Here is a 27651-nt window from a genome sequence, read left to right on the forward strand (position 1 = left end):
TCCACCTGCCTGCTATATTTCCCATGTACCTATATTTCCTTGGTTCCAAAGCTCAGCCGATAGGCGCTGCAGGGCAGATTGTCTTGTCGCAGCCGAACGTAAGTTTTCATGCCGCTTTTTAAACGTGCCGCAAACTGGTCGTCTGCACTTACTCCAAGAACCCGTCATTTACCCTTTACCCTCGGGAAATGGGTGGCACCCAAATTCAAATAAATAAACACCCCATTAAATCCCACCACGGTCGCGCAGCCCTCTCCCTCCGAAACGTTCCCCCTCAGCATGAATAGACGAGATCTGCGTGCGGGGAGTTTACTCATCCACTCCAAGTTTATTGGGCATGGTTTGCTACTGCCCGAGGACAGCATGCAAGCGGAAATGTTGCGGTGGGCACGGAAATGTCACATGCGTCATTCAGATTGAATGGGGCGAGTAGTGGGTGGTGGTTCTGGAGGGCGGTGGCAGCACGGAATCGAGCCACCGCCCTACCAAGCGAAAGAGGGATACAAGATGAGGGGAGATGCAAGGGGATGCAGGGAGGGGACAACCTCCCCTTCCCCATTCTCACGCCGCATTCCTGCCCCACTGTTTTTCTACAAGAAATTGGGGTGAATGCATGAAATGGAACGCGTGAACGCCTCCCCTTGTGGAATTGGAGAGATGCCCCCCCTGCGTAATGAGGAGGGGGCAGTGAATGTAGCCTGGGTTCTAAGGAGGAGTAGGGGGGAGTGATCCAACAGTACGTTACCCATGCCTGCCCATCCACAATCCTCACAACTGCTCTGATCCTGGAGGGTCCCCCACCATCCCGACCCGAACGAGGGGATTTGAATTATTGCTCACGCTGCTGAGAAATCACTTTGGTGAAGCAAAGGGGGGATATGAAAGTCCTGGATGGGGGGTCTCATCAGAAAAAAAAGCAGGGTACACCGACCATCCTCCGGGTACTGAAAAGACTCCCTGAAATGGGGAGGTGTCCCGCTAGCTTCAGGGGTTCCAACTTGGGCTCTCCTGGAGAAGTGGCCCTTTCCCCACTCATCCCCCCCCCCAAGGTCAATCGAAACCCTGGAAGTACGGTCCACCGCAAAGTTTCCGGGCGTTTGGATCTTCACCGTCAACATCCCATCAGGTCTACCTATGTCAGCCTCGTGTTCCTGCACGACACATCGCCATCAGCAGCCCTCTTCCGGGATCTGTTAGGCCAGCTAACATCATCGTAGGCGAACGGCTAGCCCTGCTCGGCTGCGCACCAGACAGCCGGTCTTCAGGCGGACCGCCCAGGCTCCTGGCAATCCTCGGTCCGCCGTCTGCTTCCCATAACTTAACTGCCAGGATCCGAGCAGTGCCTGTGCAAATCGGGAGGTGAGCCTGCGCTCGCTGCCAGTTGTCCCGGGAGTGAAAGGCGCCGAGGGGCGGTGCAGGGCAGCTCCACCAGCAATGCCACCTCATCACTGGAGTCAGCAGCATCCGGTCGGGGAGCCGGGAAATGAGGCATCTGAGAAAGGACGAGAGGAGGAAGAGGAGGAGGACAGTGCATGTGGTTGCCGAAGTCAGGGCACTACAAATTGAAGGGCGGGGCTCACCTTTCTGGACTCACCTGTGTCGGGGTGCAGAGCACCTGGGCCAGGAGCTGGGGGAGGGCCAGGGGGTGCTCCCCAGAGGAGGGCTTGGGCTGCGGCGAAGAAACAGCGCTGTAGGCGGGAGGCACCAGGATGGCTTGGCGCTGGAGCAGCTGTAAGATGGCAGCCACGTCCGTCGTCAGGCGGTTCTCCAGCCTGGGGTGGGAGTAACAAGAGGGATGGGTGTGTGTGTTCCAGGTGAACATTTGGCAAAGGCTACTCCTGCCAGGTGACCTGAGAGGAGGAGCCTCAAAGACCCGCCAAGCTGGCAAAAGGCAAGAATGGCTACTCAGAAATAGGTCTCTTCGGGAGTAAGGCTTGGGGCTAACTGGCCTACTAAGGAAATGATGAAAAACTCAGCGGGAAACAACTCATTCCATGGTTTGTTATCCCAATTCCAGGCCTCTAGCCAACCTTGGTGATATCCAGGACTATGACTTATGACTTGACGGACTTATGCCAGCTGTCGATGCCTTACGATTGACAGCTGGGGGTTGTCCCCCCCCCCAAGAAAAGAAGGATTGAAGTTTTATTTGTGTATGTGAATGCTACTAAGTCCATTTACGTTTGAAGGACCTGCCTATGCACTACGTTTTCTCCGATCTGCAGCTGGGGCCCATCACTCCCCACCTTCAAGCCAGTTTTTCAGGGGGGTCTCTTGTTTTTCCGGCAGTGGGGGGGTTTGGAAAAGTGAAGAGAATGCCCTGTCACTAAGAAAGATCCACTTGGGTGGGTGGGAGGAGTAGACTTCAAACCGCTGCGAGGGTGGGCGGCTATGGGTTTGCCCCAGATCAGGAGAGAACTGGTAGCTAACGTTAGTCCGGGTTGCAATACCTCCAAATCCTACTTCTTGGACAGCACAGGGAGGCAAAATCTTGCAGCCCCACCCCCATGTGCACGTGTGAAATTGTAGCACACCAAAGTAATCCCACGCGTGCCAAAATAATTGCTAAAAATTCATGCACGCGTCAGTGGGCCCGTGTAAGATTTTGGGAAGAAAATAGCCAAAATCTCTCTTGTGAGCACGTCCCCTCATGAGATTTCTGTTCCTATGCATGTACAGAACTAAAATCTAACTTGGACACTCCGGAGAAGCAGAGATGCACGCGCAGCTCCATTTTCGCTCCAGGTATGACCGTACAGATAGAAACCTACTAGTGTGCCAAAAGGTAGGCATTTTTTGTTCCCTGGTGGTTTGAAGAAGCCTGGGAAAGGCCGAAACTCCACCATTTCGCCGCAGGGCTAGCCATGCCCGCTCAGTAAGTGGGCAGACAATCCATTGCTGAAATTTTTGGGGTGATTTTGGGGTGATTTTCCTGCCCGCCCTGGTTCCTTTCGGCGGCGAATGCCCAGGAACGACTCTGCTGAGTCGGCAGGGCACGCCGCATACATGCGCGCCCACGTGTGTCCATCCGCTCTACCTGTTGAGTTGCTTCTGCAGCAGGTCCAGACGGCCTTCCAGCTCGGCCCGATGCCGCCTGCTGGAGGGAAGGCTGCGACCGCCAACAAGAGGGAGGTTGAGGCCCGGGCTGGCGGGAGTATGGCAACGGGGCAGCTCCTGATATTGCCGTTCTCGGCTCTCGCTCCAGAAACTGAAGATATTCGACATGCCAGAAAAGGCTCCTGGGGGGGGATGGGGGATGAATGGGACACCGAAGAGGGGACTGACGTCAGGCCCAGGAGTCACCACAAAAGATGGCCAGGTTGACACCCTCCTGGCTTGCCCTAGGGTGTTATCCCTGCTGGCTCGCCACAGGACACTGCTGCAAGATAAGACTACAGCCGAGCCCTTCTGCGATGGATGAGCCAAGCCATCCCCTCCTCCTGTCTCCCACCCTCTCAACCTATGATGTCACTGATGAGTTCCCTGCCCTCCCATGAGGCCTTACCGGAGAGTGGGTTGCAGGAATCGCCACTCGGCTCCTCAGAGGGAAGCACGGCTATGGGTCTTGCCGCGGCGCGGAATGGCGTTGACTCTGCGGTGATGGGGCCCTCCTCCTCATCGCTGGAGACCGGGCTGGAGACAGCTGAGCTGCTGAGGCAGGGCTCCCATCGGGGCCGGCAGTTCTGGCCCAGGTGTAGCGCCGTGGGCGGGGAGCTCGGTTCCGCCAGGTGGTCGTCTGCAGAGGAATATGGGGAGGAGAGACACAAATATTTTAGGGGTGCCAGCATATCAGGCAGCTGGAGAGCGTGCGTCATAATTCTTCACCGTGGGCTACCGTGTTGTGTCTTGCCAGGAATTAGCCGCAAATTAAAACTCGAAACACAAAAGGTTTCAAAACAAACGAGAGTCTCTTTACGAGGGTGTTTGTTGAACCAAAACAATATTGATCTATTATCTCTCATCTCTCATCTCTCTCACTCTCTCTCTCTCTTTCTCTATCTATCTATGCATGTATGTATGTATGTACCTTTCTCGGTGCGCCGTCGGAAGGAGAGTTTGCACCGCCGCAGCCGGTTGAAGCCCTCATTCACCTCCTCACTGCTGGGCGACCCCGGAATCATGTTAGTCTGCAAGGTCAAACTGAGAACTTTCACTTGGGGAGGGGGGAGGGGCAAGACTTAGCGGGAAAGACTGGGGGGTCTAGGGAGCCCACGAGGTGGGGATGGAGCTCTAGCCTGGAGTCGCCCACTCCCCTCCCGAAAGTGCACTCACGTCTCGCAGGTTGAATGTGATCTCCAAGTTGGACCAGAAATGGTCGGAGAACTCCGGGTACATGTCCAACACCTCCAAGAGATCTTCCCGGTGGATCTTGTGCAGGTCGCAGTAGGTCAGGGCCCGCACATCAGCATTGGACTTGCCAGGCCGGGCATAGAGGTTGAGAGGTTCACCAAAAATGTCATTCTTCCCTGGGAGGGTGCAGGTGGGAGGTGGACAGACAAGTGTCACATTGATTTTGACCACAGGACCACGAGGGGCTCACTGTGTTTTGCTGCAAAAGTAGGGCTACCCCTAAAATAAGCCCTAGGTCAATTTTCATGGCAGCTTTGCTGGTAAAGTAAGCTCGGGTTAAGAGCCTCGTTCATTCGCTTGATCTGACCGTCCATTGATGGAAGGTGAGTGGAGGCAGGAGCATAAAAAAATCAAACTGAAAAATGACTTTTGGAAATTATTATTATTATTATTTTGGAAATGTCAAGTCAACGCATGGTACTTACTACCAGGTGTGGCGGTTATGCCCAGAAATGAGGACAATTTGGATTTATTATTATTATTATTATTATTATTATTATTATTATTATTATTATTTAATTATTTAACTTAACTCAGTTATTAATTAGATTTGTATGCTGTTCCTCTCCAAAGACTCAGAGCGGATTCAAAATACGGTAAAAAGAGAGATTAACGTTTGCATTCGAATGAAAACCCAAGATATATATTTTTATTCGGGATAATCAGAACACGAAAAAGGCTGATTATTATTTGATCACAGATTAACAGCAGCTCGGCTGATATTTTTATTAAGAATAATCAGAGGACGATGCGAAAAAGGCTGATGATAATTCGATGATACATGTATAAACTGCGGCTCAACTGGTTTTTTTGCACAAAATTGGAAAAAATGAAAACGTACCAACCGAGAATCTGGTAATTAGGCCTCTCTAGGAATCCCCTGGGAGGAAACAGGGCCAGAAAAGGCAGGAAGAAGCCTCCGTGGGGCCTCTCTGGGAATCTCATAGGAGGAAATAAGGCCAGAAAATGCAGGGAGAAACCTCCATGGGGCCTCTCTGGGAATCTCTGGGAGGAAACAGGGCCAGAAAAGGCAGGGAGAAGCTTCCGTGGGGCCTCTCTGGGAATCTCCTGGGGGGAAACAGGATTGGAAAAGGAAGGGAGAAACCTCTGTGAACCTGATCATGGAATGAATTAGGTTCGTAAGTAGAGGCACCACTGTAATTTGTATTAACACTGGGGCATTCTGGGGACAAAGGAGAGGGAGTAGTAACCTTTGTGTAAAACTCAAGGTGGAACCCGAATGGCGCGTACCGGCTCCTTCTCCTCACCTAGAATGGCCACCACCACGTCCCCCCGGAGGATCTCGATGGAGCCTCGGGAGATGAAGTAGAGGGCGGTGAGGACATCGCCGGCATGCACCAGGGTGTCGCCGGGTGGGGCATGGGTGGTTTTGAACTTCATAGCCAAGGCTCGCAGGCAGCCCTTACTGGCACCCCGGAAGGGACGGCAATTCTGCAACAGGGTCCGGTTGAGGTGGAGGCAAATGTCGGCTTGCAGGCACTCTGGGAATCCCTTCAGCACCTGCACGGGGAGGGAAGTAGGGAGGGGGCAGCATCAAAACAGAGGTGAGGCAGGCGAGTGTAGTGCAGATCGGGCAACGGAGAGGCAGAAACAAAGTCAGTGCGTTGAGAGGTGGAAACAAACTGACCCATGAGCGCAGATCACACAATGGAGAGGCGGGAACCAACTAAGTGCTTCGTTCTACCCGCCGGCATCTCTCCAACTCTGCAGACCGCTGGGAAGGAGCAACGGACAGTTCCGCATGAGCGGCAGAGCCCCTCTCTCACAGATAGATTTAATCTATCTATCTATCTATCTATCTATATCAATGTAATATGTCTTTCTATCTACGTATCTATCTATTTATCTATCCATGTATCTATCTATCCTATCTTCTATCTATCTATCTATCTATCTATCTATCTATCTATCTAAATCAATGTAATCAGTCTATCTATCTACTTATCTATCTATCTATCTATCTCTATAAATCAAATTTGTCTATCTAGCTAAGTATCTATTTATCTAGCCATGTGTCTATCCATCAATCTACTATCTATCTATCTATCTGTCTATCTATCTATCTAACTATCTATCTATCCATCCATCCATCCATCCACCTACCTACTTATCTATCTGCATCACATTCTTTGGCCCCCAGGATTTCGATCTAAGGAAACGTTGCCCTCCCTTCCCTTCCACCTCCTGGGCACCCCCCACTCACAGCCAATCAGCATGACACAGAGCAGGCCACAATCCAGAGATTGAAAAGCCATGTTCCGCACTTCATGGGGGGGATAATGGCGGAAACCCCAGTGGCGCAGGTGCTTTCAACACCTGAGGATCCCCCAGGGGCACCCCAGATCCCCGAGTAGAGCAGCCGAGAGGGGCTACTGAACACTGACCGCATTCATGTCGATGCCGTTGGTGTAAGACCAGGCGTGTTGGAAGTACTCTTCGAGGCGCTGGCGCAGTGGGTTGGGGATCTGGTGGAAGCGGATGAACTCCCGCACCCGCAGCATCTGGGTATGGTAACGGGCGGTGCCCGAGTACAGCCGCTGGATGATGGCCGAGACGTTGCCGAAGATGCTGGCATACATCAGGGCTGGCGAGGAGGAAGGAAGACACCCACCTCGGTCAGCGGCTTGTGGAGCTGGCACCCGAGCCAGACAAGGGGGGGACGCCAAGATGCCAAGAACAGTTTCTCTGAGCATACACAGTCTCCAGGCCCCCCAGGACTCTAAGAATGTTGTCCTCCCTTCCCTTCCACCTCCCAAGTAACCCCCCCCCCTCGCAGCCAATCAGCATGATGGAGAGGAAGGAAATCTTTTCGGGGTTGGTATCTATCTATCTATCTATCTATCTATCTATCTATCTATCTATCTATCATTTCTCTCTCTCTCATCTCTCTCTCATGTATATCTATCTATCTATCTATCTATTATTTCTCTCTCTATCATCTCTCTCTCTATCTAACTATATGTATCATTTGTCTCTCCTATCTATCTATCTATCTATCTATCTATCTATCTATCATCTCTCTCTCTTATCTATCTATTTATCTATTTATCTATCTATGTATCTCCCTCTCATGTACCTACCTACCTATCTCTCTCTCTTATCTATCTATCTATCTATCTATCTATCTATCCATCCATCCATCCATTTAATTTCTCTATCTTTCTATCACATTCTTTGCCCCCCCAGACTCCGATCGAAGGGGAACCATCCTCCTCCCTTCCCTTCCACCTCCCGGGCACCCCATCCTCCCTACTCACAGCCAATCAGCATGACGCAGATGGAGAAAATCTTCTCCGGGTTGGTGTTGGGCGAGACGTTGCCGAAACCGACGCTGGTGAGGCTGCTGAAGGTGAAGTAGAGGGCGGTGATGTACTTGTCCTTGATGCTGGGGCCCAGGTGGGGTGTGCTGGCATTGAAGGGCTTGCCGATCTGACCGCCCAGTGCGTGGAGCCAGCCGATGGTCCGGCCCTCCATGTTGCCGATGGCATACCAGATGCAGGCCAGCCAGTGGGCGATCAGGGCAAAGGTGCACATCAGCAGGAAGAGCACCGCTGCGCCATACTCCGAGTAGCGGTCCAGCTTTCGGGCCACCCGCACCAAGCGCAGCAGCCGTGCCGTTTTCAGCAGGCCGATCAGCGTGGTCGTCTGCGGGACACAAGCATAGAGGAGGGGCATGAGTCTCCCAGCCCCCCCCCACGTTTTCACCAGGACCCACCCGCCCTCGATCCCTTTTCACCGTTTCCGTCCTGCAACGTTCGGCGATAAGCAGATGGTGAATTCTCTGTGGGAGTTAAAAAGAGTGCACTCGACTAACCCATCTGTCGTGGGGTGATGGGAGATAGTTCGGGGTGAGCAGCCCACGCGGGCACCCCTTGTCCACCAACACACCCATTACTTGCGCCCATGCGCTCGGCTACTACTCACGATAAGTGGGGATACTATGTTTCTATACGTGTCCATACATACATCACATCTGCTACCTGGTTAAAAACATCTAAGGGCCCATCAATCTATCCATCCATCTATCTTTTATTTCTCTCTCTCTATCTATCTATCTATCCATCATCTATCTGCTATTTATCTATCTTTCCATTTATTTATATACCTATCTGTCATCTATCATGTATAATAATAACAACAACTAATAATAATAATAATAATAATAATTTATTAGATATGTATGCCGCCCCTATCCGAAGATGTATGTACGTATATACTGTGTGTGTGTGTGTGCTTGCCTGCCTGCCTGCCTATCTATCTATCTGTCTATTTGTCTGTCTATCTATCTATCTGTCCGTCCGTCCGTCCGTCCGCCCGCCCACCCACTCCCTGACTCTGTAGCATCATCACCTCACCCCCCAAAACTTTACCCTTAGACTCTCCACTGTTGACCTCTCCCAATTCCTAAGAGGTCAGTAAGAGGCATGCATAAGTGCACCAGCATGCCTTCCATCCCCTCTCCTAATGTTTCTTTGTATACCACCAATATGCACTTTACAAAACAAACAAACAAATAAATAAAAAATAAAAATAAATGCTTAAGACTTCAGTAAGGCATTCGACAGAGTAGACCACAACATAGTTTTTGGTAAACTAGAAAACTGTGAGATAGCCGCATTTCTGACATAAAGAGCCCTCCACTCCTCCACTCATAACAGAATACCCTACGCTACTAGACTTAACTCCTAGGTTTAGAAAGCTTAGTACTACGTCACCTTCAACGCAACCATAAAATCATCAGCTACAACGTCCTTCCTGTCATCGACTACTTCGGCTCTGACCCCAACAACACATGAGCATACAACAGATACAAACTCAAAGTAAACTGCTCCAAACCCGATTGCAGGAAAGACGACTTGAGTAACCAAGGAGTTGATGCATGGAACTCTCTACCGGACTCTAGTATCATCACGTAACCTCCCCAAAACTTTACCCTTAGACTATCCACTATTGACCTCTCCCGATTCCTAAGAGGTTATTAAGGGGTGTGCATGTGCCTTCCCTCTCCTGTTCTAATGTTTCTCTCTGACTAGTATCATTTATCATGCCGCCCTGAGTTTTCAGAGACGGACCTCATACAAATCTAATTAATAGTAATAGTAGTTATTATTATTATTATTATTAATTTATTAATTAGAAACATAGAAGATTGAAGGCAGAAAAAGACCTCATGGTCCATCTAGTCTGCCCTTATACTATTTCCTGTATTTTGTCTTACGATGGATATATGTTTATCCCAGGCATGTTTCAATTCAGTTACTGTGGATTTACCAACCACGTCTGCTGGAAGTTTGTTCCAAGCATCTACTACTCTTTCAGTGAAATAATATATTCTCACGTTGCTTTTGATCTTTCCCCCAACTAACTTCAGATTGTGTCCCCTTGTTCTTGTGTTCACTTTCCTGTTAAAAACACTTCCCTCCTGAACCCTATTTAACCCTTTAACATATTTAAATGTTTCTGTCATGTCCCCCCTTTTCCTTCTGTCCTCCAGACTATACAGATTGAGTTCATTAAGTCTTTCCTGATACGTTTTATGCTTAAGACCTTCCACCATTCTTGTAGCCCGTCTTAGGACCCGTTCAATTTTGTCAATATCTTTTTGTAGGTGAGGTCTCCAGAACTGAACACAGTATTCCAAATGTGGTCTCACCAGCGCTCTATATAAGGGGATCACAATCTTCCTCTTCCTGCTTGTTATACCTCTAGCTATGCAGCCAAGCATCCTACTTGCTTTTCCTACCTCACGACCACACTGCTCACCCATTTTGAGACTGTCAGAAATCACTACCCCTAAATCCTTCTCTTCTGAAGTTTTTGCTAACATAGAACTGCCAATGCAATACTCAGATTGAGGATTCCTTTTCCCCAAGTGCATTATTTTACATTTGGAAACATTAAACTGCAGTTTCCATTGCTTTGACCATTTATCTAGTAACGCTAAATCATTTACCATATTACAGACCCCTCCAGGGATATCAACCCTATTGCACACTTTTGAGTCATCGGCAAATAGGCAAACCTTCCCTACCAAACCTTCCCCTATATCACTCACAAACATATTGGAAGTAATTAAGTAATTAATAATTAAGTAATAAAGTAATTTATACTTCTTTATTAACAAGTAAATTTAAACTTAAATCAACAAACTCCATTTCTCCTTCCTTCCTTCCCTCCCTCCTTCCTCTCCACTACTCGACAAAACAAATAAATAAAATAAAAAATAAGAAATATATATTTGAGACTTCAGTAAGGCATTAGACAGAGTAGACCACAATGTACATTTTTGGCAAACTAGGCTCGTGTTTCTGTGGCTGGTGGTGCCAGCAGGGTCTATGCTGCCTACCTCCATCCTTCCCCGACTTCTTCTGGCTTGCCGCCTTCAACTGGCAGGCCTCCAACAGATCCATTTCGGCAGGATCAATACAACCTCCCCCCTTAAAACCGGCGAGCGATCGGAGCTCGCCAAGCTGTGGCGGCCAGGAAGACAAAAACACCGGTCCCAGCCCAAAGTGGAGTTACAGTTTTGCGGTGTGCCTGCTGCAGGGAGGGGGGGCAAGGAAAGGACAAGGCCTCCCTCTTTGTCCTTCAACATCCCTAAAAACCAAAAGGATCTCCCGCTACCCGGTCGTAAAACAACCTTGGGCAAAAAAGGCAACGACTTCTCTAATTACTCAATCATCTATGTCATCTCTCTCTTTCTCTTTCTCTCTCTCTGTATCTATCGTTTGTGTGTCTGTCTATCTATCTATCTGTCTGTCTGTCATCTATATCATATCTCTCTTTCTCTGTATCTATCTACCTACTATATCATCTCTCTATATCTATCTATCTATCTATCTATCTATCTATCTATCTATCTATCATCTCTCTCCCCCCTCTCTCTATCCTCTCTATCATCTCTATCTATCCACTATATCATCTCTCTCTCTGTATATCTATCATTCTCTCTCTCTCATCTATCTCTATCTGTCATCTATCTACCATATCATCTCTCTCTCTCTCTGTATCTATCCTCTCTCTCATCTTTCCATCCATCCATCCATCCATCCATCCATCCATCCATCCATCTATGTATGTATCATCTATATCATCTCTATATTATCTCTCTATCATCTCTTTCTATCCGGTATATCATCTCTCTCTCATTCTCTCTCTCTCTCATCTCTCTCTCTCTCTCTCTGTGTCATCTATCTATCATATCATCTCTCTGTGTGTGTATCTATCATCTATCTCTCCCCCCTACCATCCATGCACCTACCTACCTATCTACTATATCATCCATCTCTCTCTCTCTGTCTCTCTCTGTCTCTCTATCTACCTACCTACCTACCTACTTATCCATCCACCCATGCATCCACCCATCCATCCATCCATCTATCCACCTACCTACCTATCTGTCTACTATATCATCCATCTCTCTCTCTCTGTCTCTCTCTGTCTCTCTATCTACCTACCTACCTATCTACTTATCCATCCACCCATGCATCCACCCATGCATCCATCCATCCATCTATCCACCTACCTACCTATCTGTCTACTATATCATCCATCTCTCTCTGTGTGTCTCTCTCTATCTATCTACCTACCTATCTACTTATCCATCCATCCATCCATCCACCTACCTGCCTATCTATCTACTATATCATCCATCTCTCTCTCTCTCTGTATCTCTATCTAACTACTTACCTACCTACCTACCTACTTATCCATCCATCCATCCACCTACCTACCTACCTACCTACCTATCTATCTACTAATCCATCTCACTCTCTCTCTCTTCACATCGGAGGAGCCCCGGGGGGAATTGTCCCCCATCCGCCGGTACCTCTTCTGAGCCAGAGCCGAAGATGAGCAGGTCGAAAGGGATGGCGGCCACCATGTCGATGAGGAACCACCCTTTGAAGTAGTGGATGGCGATCTTGGCCGGGTGGCTGACCACCTCCTCATTGCTGTTGACGTAGGTGGTACGGAAGTTGATGAGGATGTCGACGATGAACATGATGTCCACGATGAGGTCCACCACGTTGAGCGGGCTGCAGGAGTAGCCGCAGGCCCGGTGGTCCCGCCCGTTGGGGTCGTTGAGCAGGAAGGCGGCTGAATAGGGGGTGAAAATGGCTGTGTAGATGACCAGCAGGAGGATCAGCCAATCCCAGACCGCCTTGAAGGGGCTGTAGTGCAGGATGGTCCACTTGTGGATCCGCGGCGCCTGGAGCTTGTACTCGGGCAGGACGTCGGCGCCCAGCGACAGCACCTGGTTGGGGGGAGGACCCAACAGAGAGCCAGGTGAGCAAAATCATAAGCTCCGCCCTCCCAGACATGTCCCAGCGGCTGCCCCATGAACACCACCATAGACGAATGTCTAGCCACGCAGTTCGGATCGGAAGACAGCCGCAACACAACACACAGACGACACACGACTAGACAGAGCCACTAGAAGGCAAGCTCCACCCTCCCAGCCCCTCTTCCCCCCACGGGAGCCATTCTAACCACCACCCCATGAACTCTGCGCTAGCTCCCTGTTTATGGATTGTTGATGGATTGTTATTATCGACCTATCCATCCATCTATCTACTATCATGATATCTATCTATCTATCTATCTATCTATCTATCTATCTATCTATCTATCTATCTATCTATCATCTACCTATCTAACTAGTTTATAGTTTGTGAGATTTGTATGCCGCCCCTCTCTGAAGACTGCCTGCCTGCCTGCCTGCCTGCCTGCCTGCCTGCCTGCCTGCCTGCCTGCCTGCCTACCTACCTATCTATCTATCTATCTCATCTACAAAAAGATATTGATAAAATTGAACGGGTCCAAAGACGGGCTACAAGAATGGTGGAAGGTCTTAAGCATAAAACGTATCAGGAAAGACTTCATGAACTCAATCTGTATTGTTGTGAGCCGCCCCGAGTTTGCGGAGAGGGGCGGCATATAAATCCAATAAACCTAACCTAAACCTAACCATAGTCTGGAGGACAGAAGGACAGAAGATTTAAGTATGTTCAAATGTTAAATAAGGTCCAGGAGGGAAGTGTTTTTAGTAGGAAAGTGAACACAAAAACAAGAGGACACAATCTGAAGTTAGTTGGGGGAGAGATCAAAAGCAAGATGAGAAAATATTATTTTACTGAAAGAGTAGTAGATCCTTGGAACAAACTTCCAGCAGACGTGGTTGGTGAATCCACAGGAAATGAATTGAAACATGCCTGGGATAAACATATATCCATCCTAAGATAAAATACAGAAAATAGTATAAGGGCAGACTAGATGGACCATGAGGTCTTTTTCTGCTGTCAGTCTTCTATGTTTCTATGTTCTATGTTTCTCTCTCTCTCTCTCTCATTCTCTGTCTATCTATCTATCTATCTATCTATCTATCTATCTATCTATCTATCTATCTATCTATCTATCTCATTCTCTCTCTCTCTCTATCTATCTATCCATCAATCCATCCATCCATCCCCCCCCCCTCTCTCTTTGTTTCTCTCCAAAGCCGGCTTGCCCATCCCCACCCAGTACAAACACTCCCCCCCCTCTCTGATCGAGGAGGAGGGGGCCCAGGAGAGGAAGCCACCCCCTCCTCTTCCTCCTCCTTCTCCTCCTCTCTGCCCCCCTTCCAGGCGACCTCCTCGCACTGGGACCCTCCCTAGCCAGGCAGGGCTGAACTTGGAGTGGATTGAAAAAGGGGGGCAAGGGGGGGCTGGGAAGGGGAGGTGTAGAAGAAGAGATAGCAAAGCCCCCCCCCAAAAAAAACCCAAACCAGACCACTGCTTGGCTGAGCCCCATGGGCCACGTACTACTTACTAACTCTTTTTAGAAGTTTTTCTCCCCCAACTTTTCTGCTGGGGGGGGCTGAAAGGGGGGAAGGAGGAAGATGAGGAGGAGGGGAGGGCAAGGCTGTTTGGTCTGGAATTGAGCCCCCCCCCCCATCCCTCCTTCTGCAGAGAAGCTAAAATTAGCCGGCACCAAATTGGGACAAAATTTGCTTGCAAACCGAGAGTGCCTATATGTGTGTGTGTGATTTTTCCCCCCTCTTCCGGGTATACATTTTTCTTTCTTTTTTCCACACACAATAAAGCAACACAGGATCAAGGCATATATATGTATGTATGTATGTATGTATGTAGGTAGGTAGGTAGGTAGGTAGATAGAGAGATAGAGAGATTGATTTATATATATATATATATATATATTTACAGCAGCACGAAGCTTATAACACGGGAAGAAACCCGAATATACCAAGACCGTCATACCTGTACCCGTGAAAATCTACGAATATATATATATATATGTGAATGATGAGGCAGCAGCCATCTCGATCACCGGAACATAAAAACTTTAATAAAACAACTTAGCTTTCGTTAATACTCTGACGAAGTTAGCAGCACGCTAACGAAAGCCAAGTTGTTTTATTAAAGTTTTTATGTTCCGGTGATCGAGATGGCTGCTGCCTCATCATTCACACATATACCTGGAACTCGCATATATACCTGGAACTCGCACACATATACCTGGAACTCGCATTTTTAGGACTATTCTTTATATATATATATATATATATATATATATATATATATATATATAGAGAGAGAGAGAGAGAGAGAGAGAGAGAGAGAGAGAGAGAGAGAAAGAGAGACAGATTGATTGATTGATTGATTGATAGATAGATAGAAATAGAGAGAGACAGAGACAGAGAGACAGAGAGAAAGATAGATTGATAGAGAGAGAGAGAAAGAAAGAAAGATAGATTGATTGATATATATATATATATATATATATAGAGAGAGAGAGAGAGAGAGAGACATAGATAGATAGAGAGAGAGAGAGAGATGCAGAGGATAGATAGATAGATAGATAGATAGATAGATAGATAGATACAGATGATAGATAGATAGATAGATAGATAATAGATAGTGATGATATAGATAGTGATAGCTAGTTGTATGCTGCCCCTCTCCGGAGACTAAATGAATAAATTTAGATTTTTAAAAAATACATCAATCAATCAATAAATCAATAATATTTTAAATTGCCGGACGGTTTTGATTTCCCTTTTCCAGAAAAAAACCAAATCAAACTGTTGTGGCCCAGCTCCTGCCCCAAGGAATGTGCAGGTGGATGTGGGGGAGACATCCACATGCCGCAGGCCTGTTTTACTCCCAATGGAATCTGCTGACGAAGCCTCCTCTGACCAAGGAAGCGTGAGTGACAGGGAAGAGGGGAGTTTGGCAGACAGCCCAGGAGGAGATCCATCATCTGTATCATCCTTGGATTCTGAACAAGAATTAATGACACATCCATGTTTGCGTAGAGTGATGCTTAGGAGACAACAACTGAAGGATTATTACAAGAGAAAATGAGGCCACCTGTGGTTGGGTGGGGCTGCTGTAATTAGTGCTACAGATAAAAGTGCAGCCTGGTGTTTTAGCCTCATGGCAGTTTATCTGATTCATTGTTTCGTCAAGATCGTGGTTTTTGTGCTGTTCAAGATTGTGTGTGGACTCTCTGGACTTTAGAATTGGACTCAATTTCCCAGTTATTGGGTGAGCAATTGGACTGCATTTAACCTGTGCCTTGTGTGTGCCAGAAAATCCCTTTGACATTTAAAAAGGGAGCTGTTTCTGTTTTTCTGTTTATAAAAACTTTTGGGTTTTCCTCTTATCATGTGGTGTGTGTCTTCCTGGACTAATTACCTTGTAATTATGGGCCGTTGAAACACGCCGGCAGAACTCAGCCCATTTCATTTTTTGAAAAATAAATAAATAAATAACTTTTTGAAAAATGTATTGATGGGTTTGATTTATTTTCCAATAAAGAAATCAACTCAGATTTTTTTCAATAAATAAATAAATCAATATTTTTTATTTATTGATGGCTTTTATTTATTTTTCAATCAATAAATCAACCAACTCAGGTTTTTTTTTCAATAAATAAAAATAAATTTTTATTGATTGATGGGTTTTATTTTTTTAATCAATCAATAAATAAACTCAGATTTTCCCCGATAAATAAATCAATAACTTTTGATTTATTCATGATTTCTATTTACTTTTCAATAAATAAATAAATAAATCCATTCAAAATGTCCCAATCAATCAATCAATTTTGTTATTTATTTTTTAATAAATAAATAAACCAACTCAAATTATTTTTCCCAATAAATAAATCAATTTTTAAAAATTTATTGATGGCTTCTTTTTATTTTTCAATAAATACATCAATTCAAAATTTTCAATCAATCAATCAATACATTTTCATTTATTTATGGGTTCTATATATGTTTCAATAAGTAAATCAATACATTTCTTTTATTTACGAGTTCTATTTATTTTTCAATAAAGAAATCAATAAACTCAGAATCCCCCAGCCGGCCTGTCAGCGTCCCAACTCAAAAAATGGCTTCGGCTTAGCACCGGCCTTGGTTTTGAGAGGAGCGCACTTCAACTCCCAGAATTCCTCCAGCCGGCCTGTCAGAATTCCAAATTAAAATTATGGCTTCAGCCTAGCACCGGCCTAGCACCAGCCTTGCTTTTAAGAGGAGCAGACTTCAACTCCCAGAATCCTCCAGCCGGCCTATCAGCATCCCAACTCAAAAAATGGCTTCGGTCTAGCACCGGCCCATCAGAATTCCAAATCAAAATGATGGCTTCGGCCTAACACCAGCCTTGCTTTAAAGAGGAGTGGACTAAAACTCCCAGAATCCTTCAGTCAGCCTGTCAGTGCCCCAACTCAAAAAAGGGCTTCAGTCTAGCACTGGCCTTGTTTTTGAGAGGAGCGGACTTCAACTCCCAGAATTCCTCCAGCCGGCCTGTCAGCGTGCCAACTCAAAAATGGCTTCGGCCTAGCACCGGGCTTGCTTTTAAGAGGAGCGGACTTCAATTCCCAGAATTCCCAGCTGCTTGGTGCTGTAATTTGGGCAACACAGGTGGGCAGAGGGGGGAAACTGGGGGGGGGCACTTTTATTCACAAACACCCCAAACACACAACCTTGTGCTCTGCTATCTATCTATCTATCTATCTATCTATCTATCTATCTATCTATCTATCTATCTATCTATCTATCTATCTCCCTCACTCTCTCTCTAATCGTCTATCTATCAATATAATCTGTCTGTCTCTATCTCTCTCTCTCTCTCTCTCTCTCTCTCTCTATCTATCTCTCCAAGTAACTGTCTATCTATCTCCTTCACTCTGTCTCTCTAATCATCTATCAATTTAATCTATCTGTCTGTCTGTCTGTCTGTCTGTCTATCTATCTATCTATCTTTCTCTCTCCCTCTCTCTCTCATCTATCAATCAATCAATCAATCAATCTATCTATCTCTCTCTCTCTCTCTCTATCTATCTCTCTATCTATCAGAGTTTGCTTAATGGGTCGAGGGGCGGGACGTCGTTCAATGGAGGATGGAAAGACCCCCTTCTCAATTCTCGGGCGACCCCCCCCAACACCCCCTTTGAGAAAAGGGGGCCAAATCGACACCCCCTCCCCATCCGGGGTCCCCACGGAAAGAAAAAGGGGGGCAATTTCGTCCGTTTCGGCTGAAGGCCTGACAGTCGGCCTGCCGTTAGAGGAGGGTCGGTTTTTTTGCAAGAAGGCATTGAACAAAGTGGAGCCAATCCGCGAAGCGCGCGCTTGTGTGTCTGTATGTGGGTGTGTTTGTGTGAGTGTGTGTCTGGGGACGACCCCTCCCAGCTGTGAGTTGCTCCGTCCTGCAGCCCCCCCTTGCCCTCTCTCCGAAATGGCAGCGCCTCTGAGCATACACAAAGTGCTTGTCTGACACTTTTCAGGCATCCAGAGATTTCCTCCCTTCTTGCATCCCTTCTACACACACATACCCATGTTGCACACTGGCTATACAACCCCTCCTTGGTCCTCCCCTCCCCCCCACCCCACCAGGATTCGAACCCATTACCTCCTGGGCCACCAAGCTGGAGATGCGGACGGCCCGGCGGACCCGGGAATCTTTGTCTTCCAACTGGGTGGTCGGAGGGCCGTCTCTACTCCGAGGAGGCATCCTGGGGGTCCGGCTACTCCAAAGGGGAGGTGGGCTACTGGAGGGAGGAGGAGTGGGGGCCGGCTGGACAACAGCAGCTGGATGGCTTCAGCCAAAGGCATCTGGGTTGGTTGTTTCTTTTTTTTCGGCAGAGGGGGACAGCTGCCAACTCCTTCCCTACATCTCCTCCACCTCCCTCCCTCTACTCCGCCCTAGTGGGGCTCCCTACCCCCCTCCCTGGCACTCCTTGGCCCCTCCCCAAAAATCTTGGGAGGGATGGGATGGAGCCAAGAGAGAGAGTGAGAGAGAAAGTCGTCCAGACAAAAGAAAGGATCCCCCCAATTAAACCCCACTTTCCCATCCTTTATACACACACACAAACGCACATACACACCGTCTGCTGGCTCTATAGTTGAGGAGGGGGGAGGCCTGTGTCTCCTCCGGCGAGTAAAGGGGGAACTGAGCGCATAGTTCAGCGGGTGACCTTGAAAGGAGGCGATGCCAGTTTCGGCCAGATTTATGGGGATTGATGGTCCCTCCTCCCCCCCCTTTTCCCTCTCCTTTCTTCCTTCCTTGCCCCTCTTTTACTCCCTCCCTTCCTCGCTCTCTCTTTTCCTTTCTTCCTCCCTCTGTCTTTTCCTCCCTCCCTCTGTTCCTTGCCTTTTCCTTCCTCCTTTCCCCTCCTTTCCCCCTTCCTTGCCTCTTGTCCTCCCTCCCTCCTTTCTTTTCCTTTCCTTTCCCCCTTCCTTCCTTCCTCAATCTCTCTTTTCCTTCATCCCTTCCTCTCTCTTTTCCTCCTTCCTTCTTTCCTTCCTCTTTTCCGTCCTTCCTCCCTTCCTTTCCTCTTTTCCTTCTTCCTTCCTTCTTCTGCCCTCCCTCCCTCTTTTCCCTTTTTACCTTTCCTTGCCTCTTTTCCTCCCTCTGTTCCCTCTTTTCCTCCCTTTCCTCCTCCCTCCTTCTTTTTCTCCTTTTCTTTCCTTCCCCCTTCCTTCCTCCATCTTTTCTTTCCTTCTTCCTCCCTCCCTCTCTTTTCCTTCTTTCCTTCCCTACTCCCTTTTTCTTTTCCTCCTTCTTTTCCTTCCTTCCTTCTTCCTTCCCCTCCCTCTTTTCCATTTCTCCCTTCCTTGCTTTTTTTCCTCCCTCCCTTCCCTCCTCCCTCCTTCTTTTCCTTCCTTCCCCCTCCCTTCCCCTCTCTCCCTCTTTTCCCTTTCTCACTTCCTTCCTCTTTTCTCTCCTCCCTCCCTCCCCCCTCCCTCCCCCTTCCGTCCTTCCTTTCCTCTCTTCTTCCATTTCTTCCCTCTTTTCCTCCCTCTCCTCTTCCCTCCTTCTTTTTGCCCTTCTTTTCTTTCCTTCCCTCTTCCTTCCTCCCTTCCTTCCCTATTTTCCCTCCTTCCCCTTCCTTCCCTCCTTCCTTCCTCCTCCACCCTCATTTCTGCAAAAGGTGTCACCCAATGCTGCAGCCCGTCGAGGCCTCCAGCACCGCCCCCTGAGAGGAGCCCCTCCCCCTTTTCAAAAAATAGTCCCCCCCTCCCGAAGCCTCCCCCACTCCCCACTTAAGGCACCCACCCTCTGAGTAACCAATGAGGAGCCCCAAGTGGCCCCAGGAAGAAGGGAGCGATGGAGAAAATGAATGAAAGAGAGAGCGAGAGGGAAGCAGGGAGAATGAGAGAGAGAAGACTTCTTATTCTGTAAAAGTCTCCTGCTTGAGGAGGGGGCTGGACTAGATGACCTCCAAGGTCCCTCCCAACTCTATGATTCTGGAAAGGTCCCTTGCTTAAAGAAGGGGGCTGGACTAGATGACCTCCAAGATCCCTCCCAACTATATGATTCTGGAAAGGTCTCCTGTTTGAGAAATAGGTTGGACTAGATGACCTCCAAGGTCTCCTTCCAACTCTATGATTCTGAAAGGATCTCCAACTTGAGCAGAGGGTTGGACTAGATGACTTCAAGGTCCTTCCCAACTCTGATGATTCTCGAAGGGTCTCCTCCTTGAGTACAGGATTAGATGACCATCCAAGGTCCACTTCCAAATCTATAATTCCCTGAGGGTCTCCTGCTAGAGTAGGGGGCTGGAATAGATGACCATCCGAGGTCCCTTCCAGGTTTCCCGTCCCTGCCTGGAGACACCCAACCGAAGCCCTCACCTGGGTGACCTTCTCGGTGACGTTATGGGTGCGGTCCTTCAGCTTGCTGGGGGCGATGATCTCCTTCTCGCTGGACGGCGAGGTCAGGAAGGTCTCGGCTTTGAAGTCCACAAAGTTGAGGGTGATCTGAGGGATCTTGCTGATGGCCCGGTAACGCATGAGGTCTGAATCGGAGGTGGAGTTCAGCAGGTGGCTGCGGGCGTGGTTGATGGCCCCAGCTGTGAAAGCCCCCACCCCAGCAAGCAGTGAGCGAAAGATGGACTAGATGAACATTCAAGGTCCTCTTCCAGCTCTGATGATCCTCTAAGGATCTCCTGGTTGAGGAGGGGGCTGGACTAGATGACCTTGCAGGCCCCCTCCCAACTCTGATGGTTCTCTAAGGGTCTCCTGCTTGAGGAGAGGGGCTGGACTGGATGACCTCCAAGGTCCCTTCCCAAATCTATTATTCTTGCTTGAGGAAGGGAGTAGACTAGATGACCATCCAAGGTCCCTTCCCAACTCTATGATTCTCCCTCAAGCAGAGGGTCAGACTAGATGACCTCCAGTGTCCCTTCCAACTCTTATGATTCTTGCTTGACCAGGGGGTTGGACTAGATGACCCCCAAGCTCCCTCCCAACTCTAACATTGCAAGGACCCTTTGCTTGAGTAGGGGGTTGGACTAGATGACCTCCGAGGGCCCTTCCAACTGTATGATTCTCGCTTGAGTAGGGGGCTTGACTAGATGACCCCCAAGGTCCCTTCCAACTGTTTGATTCTCCCTTGAGCAGGGGATTGGTCCATCCCAACTCTAAAATTGCAAGGGCCCTTTATTTGAGGAGGGGGCTCGACTAGATGACCCCCAAAGTCCCTTCCAACTCTAACTTTGCAATGGCTCTTTGCTTGAGGAGCAGGTTGGACTAGATGACCTCCGAGGGCCCTTCCAACTGTATGATTCTCGCTTGAGTAGGGGGCTTGACTAGATGACCCCCAAGGTCCCTTCCAACTGTATGATTCTCCCTTGAGCAGGGGATTGGACTTGATGGCCTTCAGGGTCCCTTCCCACTCTATGATTCTCGCTTGAGCAGGGGGTTGGACTAGATGACCCCCAGGGGTCCCTCCCAACACTAACATGGCAAGGGCCCTTTGTTTGAGGAGGGGACTGGACTAGATGACCTGCAAGGTCTCTCCCAACTTCAACATTGCAAGGGCCCTTTGCTTGAGGAGGGGGCTGGATTAGATGACCCCAGGGTCCCTACTAACTCTAAAATTGCAAGGGACCTTTGTTTGAGGAGGGCCGTGAACTAGATGACCTGCAAGGTCTCTCCCAACTTTAACATTGCAAAGGCCCTTTTCTTGAGGAGGGGGCTGGACTAGATGACCCCCAAAGTCCCTACCAACTCTAACATTACAAGGACCCTTTGCTTGAGGAGGGGGCTGGATTAGATGACCCTCAAGATCCATTCCAACTTTAAGATTGCAAGGGCCCTTTGCTTGAGGAGTGGGTTGGACCAGATGATGCCCAAGGTCCCTTCCAACTGTATGATTCTCCCTTGAGCAGGGGATTGGACTAGATGACCTCCTGGGTCCTTCCCACTCTATGATTCTCGCTTGAGCAGGGGGTTGGAGTAGATGACCTCCAAGGTCCCATCCCACTCTCTGATTCTTGCTTGAGCAGGGGGTTGAACTAGCTGACCTCCAAGGTCCTTTCCAAGTCTATGATTCTCGCTTGAGGAGGTGGTTAGACTAGATAACCCCCAAGCTCCCACACTTGCATCCTCCCTCCCGGCACCCAAACAGGGACCCACCTGTGCTGCCATGCTGGTTATGGGCCCCGCCGATTTCCCTCCCAACTCTTATGGTTCTCTTAGGCTCTCCTGCTCAACTAGATGACCTTCAAGGACCCTCCCACTTGATTAGGGTTGGACTAGATGACCTCCAAGGTCCCTCCCAACTGCAACATTGCAAGGGCCCTTTGCTTTAGCAGGGGGTCCGACTAGATGACCCCCAAGCTCACACACTTGCATCCTCCCTCCTGGCGCCCAAACAGGGACCCACCTGTGCTGCCATGCTGGTTATGGGCCCCGCCATACCCTCTCATGCCTTCGATGTCGTCCACCGAGGACGCTCGCCGCACGCTGCTGAAGCTCTCCCGCGAGCGGCTGCGCGATAGGCTGCAGTTGGAGAAGGAGGCCTCCAGCCGGTGAAGGAGGGCAGCCTTCTCTGCTTGCGGTGAGGAAGGTGTTGCCGCCAGCCGGAGGCCTGTCCCAACGTCCCCTGGCGGCTCCATGAACGTCCGGCCATCCTTGCCGTGGTCCAGTGAGGAAGGGACCTCATCAAGTGCCACTGACTCACTGCTGGGCTTGGAGAGGTCCACCACCACGGCAGCTTCATCTGGCAGGGAGGGCTTGCTGCCAGAGAGGGCCAGGAGCGGCGGTAGCTTCAGCCGGAAGGATTTGCCGCGGGCTGGAATAAAGCAAAATCAGGGATCAGGGGTCTCCTGGTTGAGGAGGGGGTGGACTTGATGATCTCCGAGGTCCATTTCCAACTCTTATGATTCTTGATTGAGGAGGGGGATGGACTAGATGACGTCCAAGGTTCCCTCGAAACATTATGATTCTCTAAGGGTCTCTTGCTTGAGTAGGGGGTCAGACTACATGACTTCCCAGGTCCCTTCCCAATTCTTATGATTCTCTGAGGGTCTCCTGCTTGAGTAGGTGGTCTGGACTATATGACCTCGAGGGTCCCGTCCCAACTCTATGATTCTTGCTTGAGTTGGGGTCTGGACTAGATGACTTCCAAGGTCCCCTCCCAACTCTAATGATTCTCTAAGGGTCTCCTGCTTGAGTAGGGGTCAGACTAGATGACCTCCCAGGTCCCTTCCCAACTCTTATGATTCCCTGAGAATCTCCTGCTTGAGTAAGGGGGGTGGACTAGATGATCTCCAGGGTCCCCTCCCAACACTATGATTCTTACTTGAGTTGGGGTCTGGACTAGATGACCTCCAAGGTCCCCTCCCAACTCTAATGATTCTCTAAAGGTCTCCTGCTTGAGTAGGTGGCTAGACTAGATGACCTCCATGGTCCCCTCCCAACTTTATGATTTTACCTTGAATAGGGGGGCTGGACTAGATGACCTCTAAGGTCCCCTCCCAACTCTAATGACTCACTAAGGGTCTCTTGCTTGAGTATGGGGTGGACTAGATGACCTCCAGGTCCCCTTCCAACTTGTATGATTCCCCTGCTTGAGGAGGGGGCTGAACTAGATGACCTCCATGGTCCCCTCCCAACTCGTGTGATTCTCCTGCTTGAGGAGGGGGCTGGACTAGATAACCATCCAAGGTCTATTTCCAACTCTGATGATTCTCCTGCTTGAGGAGGGGGGCTGGACTAGATGACCTCCAGGGTCCCCTCCCAACTCTTATGATTCTACCTTGAGCAGGGGGCCAGACTAGATGACCTCTAGGGTCCCCTCCAACTCTTATGATTCTACTTTGAGTAGGGGGGCTGGACTAGATGACCTCCAAGGTCCCCTCCCAACTGTATGAGTAGGGGGTCTTGACTAGATGACCTGCAAGGTCCCCTCCCAACTCTTATGATTCTACTTTGAGTAGGGGGGCTGGACTAGATGACCATCCAAGGTCTATTTCCAACTCTGATTATTCTCATGCTTGAGTAGGGGGGCTGGATTAGATGACCTCCATAGTCCCCTCCCAACTCTTATGATTCTACCTTGAGGGGGCCTGGACTTTGTGACTTGCAAGGTCCCATCCCAACTCTTATGATTCTACTTTGAGTAGGGGGGCTGGACTAGATGACCTGCAAGGTCCCCTCCCAACTGTATGAGTAGGGGGTCTTGACTAGATGACCTCCAGGGTCCCCTCCCAACTTTATGAGTAGGGGGTCTTGACTAGATGACCTGCAAGGTCTATTCCCAACTTTAATGATTCTCTTAGGGTCTCCTGCTTGAGTAGGGGGCTGGACTAGATGACCATCCAAGGTCTATTTCCAACTCTGATGATTCTCCTGCTTGAGTAGGGGGGCTGGACTAGATGACCTCCATAGTCCCCTCCCAACTCTTATGATTCTACTTTGAGTAGGGGGGCTGGACTAGATGACCTGCAAGGTCCCATCCCAACTCTTATGCTTCTACTTTGAGTAGGGGGGCTGGACTAGATGACCTCCAAGGTCCTCTTCCAACTGTATGAGTAGGGGGGCTGGACTAGATGACCTCCAGGGTCCCCTCCCAACTTTATGAGTAGGGGGTCTTGACTAGATGACCTGCAAGGTCTATTCCCAACTTTAATGATTCTCTTAGGGTCTCCTGCTTGAGTAGGGGGCTGGACTAGATGACCATCCAAGGTCTATTTCCAACTCTGATGATTCTCCTGCTTGAGTAGGGGGGCTGGATTAGATGACCTCCATAGTCCCCTCCCAACTCTTATGATTCTACTTTGAGTAGGGGGGCTGGACTAGATGACCTGCAAGGTCCCATCCCAACTCTTATGATTCTACTTTGAGTAGGGGGGCTGGACTAGATGACCTCCAAGGTCCTCTTCCAACTGTATGAGTAGGGGGTCTTGACTAGATTACCTCCAGGGTCCCCTCCCAACTCTTAAAATTCTCTAAGGGTCTTCTGCTTGAGTATAATTGGAAGGGGCCTTGGTGGTCATCTAGTCTCTTAAAAGTTCAAGATGACCTGTATTTATATTTTATTGTTTTACATTTTAATTTATGATATTTTATTTTATTTTTTATTTATTTTATTTTTTATTTTATTTCTATTTCATTTCATTATTAGAGTTGGAAGGGACCTGGGAAGTGATCTAGTCCAACCCCAACAAGGAGACCAGTTAAAAATTCGAGATGACTTGTATTTATATTTTATTGATTTAGATTTTATTTTATTATATTATATTATATTATATCTTATTCTATTCTATTCTGTTGATTTATTTTATTTTATTAGCTTTGATTTTATTATATTTTATTTTTCATTTTTAATATTTTATTTTATTAGATTTTAATTTTTAATATTTTTATTTTTTATTTTATCATATTTTATTTCATTTTATCATATCTTATATTATTTGATATATTTTATTTTATTTTTATTTTTATTTCATTATTAGAGTTGGAAGATCCCTGGGGGGTCATCTAGTCCAACCCCCCTTGCTGGTGGCACAAGACCACTTAAAAGTCCAAGATGACCTGTATTTAAATTTTATTTATTTATATTTCATTTTATTTATTTTTATTTTATTTTATTTTATTTCATTTTATTATTAGAGCTGGAAGGGACCCGGCAGGTCATCTAGTCCAACCCCCAATTGTTGGTGCAGGAGACCACTTAAAAGTTCAAGATGACTCTTATTTATATTTTATTGATTTATATTTTATTTTATTTTATTTTGTTTATTTTATTTTATTTTATTTTTTATTTTTTATTTTACTTTATTTTATTTCTATTTTATTTCATTATTAAGTTATATTTTATTTTATTTTATATATTTTATTTTATTTTTATTTTCATTTCATTATTAAGAGTTGGAAGGGACCCGGCAGGTCATCTAGTCCAACCCAAACAAGGAGACCAGTTAAAAGTTCAAGATGACTTTTATTTATATTTTCTTTATTTATATTTTATTTTATTTTATTTTTCATTTTTATTAGATTTTCTTTATTTTTATATTTTATTTTATCATATTTCATTTTATTTTACCATATCTTATTTTATCTGATCTATTTTATTTTATTTTATCTATTTTATTTCATTTTATCTATTTTATTTTCATTTCATTGTTAAGAGTTGGAGGGGACCCGGCAGGTCATCCAGACCAACCCAACCTTTGCTGGTGACCACTGACAAGTTCTTCTTTTATTCCCCCTTGCAACCGGTTCCACTTTACCTGTCGGCAACCAGGTAGCCGGTGAGACCCAGTGATTGGTGTTCTTGGCCGAGCCGCTTGGCGGGGCCCGATCCACCACCACCTCGAAGTTGAGGATGAACATGATCACAGTGCCCTCCTCATTCTTCACGGGCACCACGTCCACCAGGCAGAGGAAGCAGCTGCCTGCCGAAAGAAGAAAGGCGGGATGTCAGAAGAGAAGAGGGTAAGGGGACGTTAGACTAGATGACCTCTGAGGTCCCCTCCTGACTCTATGATTCTCTTGGTTGAGGAGGGGGCTGGACTAGATGACCATCCAAGGTCACCTCCTGGCTCTTATGGTTCTCCAAGGGTCTCCTGCTTGAGGAGGGGGCTGGACTAGATGACCTCCAACGTCCTCTTCTAACTCTATGATACTCTAAGGATCGTCTGGTTGAGTAGGTGGCTGGACTAGATGACCTCCAAGGTCCCTCCCAACTCTATGATTCTCTTGCTTGAACAGTGGGTCAGACTAGATGATCTCCAAGGTCCCTTCCAACTCTATGATCCTCTTGCTGGAGCAGGGGATTGGGATGGATGACCTCCAAGGGCCTCCTCCTAGCTCTCCCCTCCCCTGTTTTAGACCACATGGCAACTGGGGGGAGGGGCAAGTGGTGGGGGTGGCCTCGTGTCTGGGGAGGGGCCAGGATTTCCCTCAAAGGCCGGGAGAGGATATCGCTCCTATCACACAGATGGCTTTGTTTGTGGGGACAAAAGGCCACCTGGCGCCCCAAGATGGGGAGGGGAGTGGGGGGAGGGGCGGCGGTGCCCGGCCTCCTTCCTCCCCCCAAAGTGGAAAGGAGAAGGCACTCCCCCCCCCATGTGAGTTTTCCTCACTAACCGTCGATCCTCCACTGTCCTGCCTCCAAAATGGCCGAAAGACCATCTGTGAGGAAAACAAACTAATCATTTGTGAGGAAAACACACTGGCAGACAGTTTGTGAGGAAAACATAACAGTCGACCATTTGTGAGGAAACATACTGACAACCGTTTCTGAGGAAAACATACTGGTCGACCGCTTGTGAAGAAACAGTACTCGACCAGTTTGTGAGGAAAACATATCCGCTCTACCGTTTGTGAGGAAAACGCACCAGTTGACCCATTTATGAGGAAAATAACGGTTGACTCGTTTGTGAGGAAAACACACAGCTCGACCATTTGAGAGGAAAAGAAAATACACCGCTCGACCGTTTGTGAGGAAAACACACTGGTTGATTGTTTGTGAGGAAAAC

General features: G+C 47.9%; 1 protein-coding gene across 3 annotated transcripts in view; it reads right to left on the reverse strand.

The window, feature by feature from the left end:
* Positions 1-303: 303 nt before the first annotated feature.
* Positions 304-27651, reverse strand: part of KCNH2 (potassium voltage-gated channel subfamily H member 2) — a 39101-nt gene continuing 11753 nt past the window's right edge. The window contains exons 3-16 of one of the 3 annotated variants that reach the window (XR_011560582.1): positions 26401-26565; positions 22551-22958; positions 20516-20733; positions 12200-12625; positions 7629-8016; positions 6756-6955; positions 5619-5871; positions 4273-4466; positions 4028-4127; positions 3506-3736; positions 3038-3239; positions 1595-1772; positions 487-1492; positions 304-445 (exon numbers count right to left, since the gene is read on the reverse strand). Coding sequence is in view for 2 of the 3 variants with exons in the window: in XM_070767137.1 (XP_070623238.1) it covers positions 1319-1492; positions 1595-1772; positions 3038-3239; positions 3506-3736; positions 4028-4127; positions 4273-4466; positions 5619-5871; positions 6756-6955; positions 7629-8016; positions 12200-12625; positions 20516-20733; positions 22551-22958; positions 26401-26565 (3137 nt within the window). In the remaining variant the exon portion in view is untranslated. Of the gene's footprint in view, positions 1493-1594; positions 1773-3037; positions 3240-3505; positions 3737-4027; positions 4128-4272; positions 4467-5618; positions 5872-6755; positions 6956-7628; positions 8017-12199; positions 12626-20515; positions 20734-22550; positions 22959-26400; positions 26566-27651 lie in introns of all 3 variants that reach the window. The other 2 variants (XM_070767138.1, XM_070767137.1) reach the window with 2 other exon arrangements.

The sequence above is a fragment of the Erythrolamprus reginae genome, chromosome Z (assembly GCF_031021105.1).
Source record: "Erythrolamprus reginae isolate rEryReg1 chromosome Z, rEryReg1.hap1, whole genome shotgun sequence".
NCBI lineage: Eukaryota > Metazoa > Chordata > Lepidosauria > Squamata > Dipsadidae > Erythrolamprus > Erythrolamprus reginae.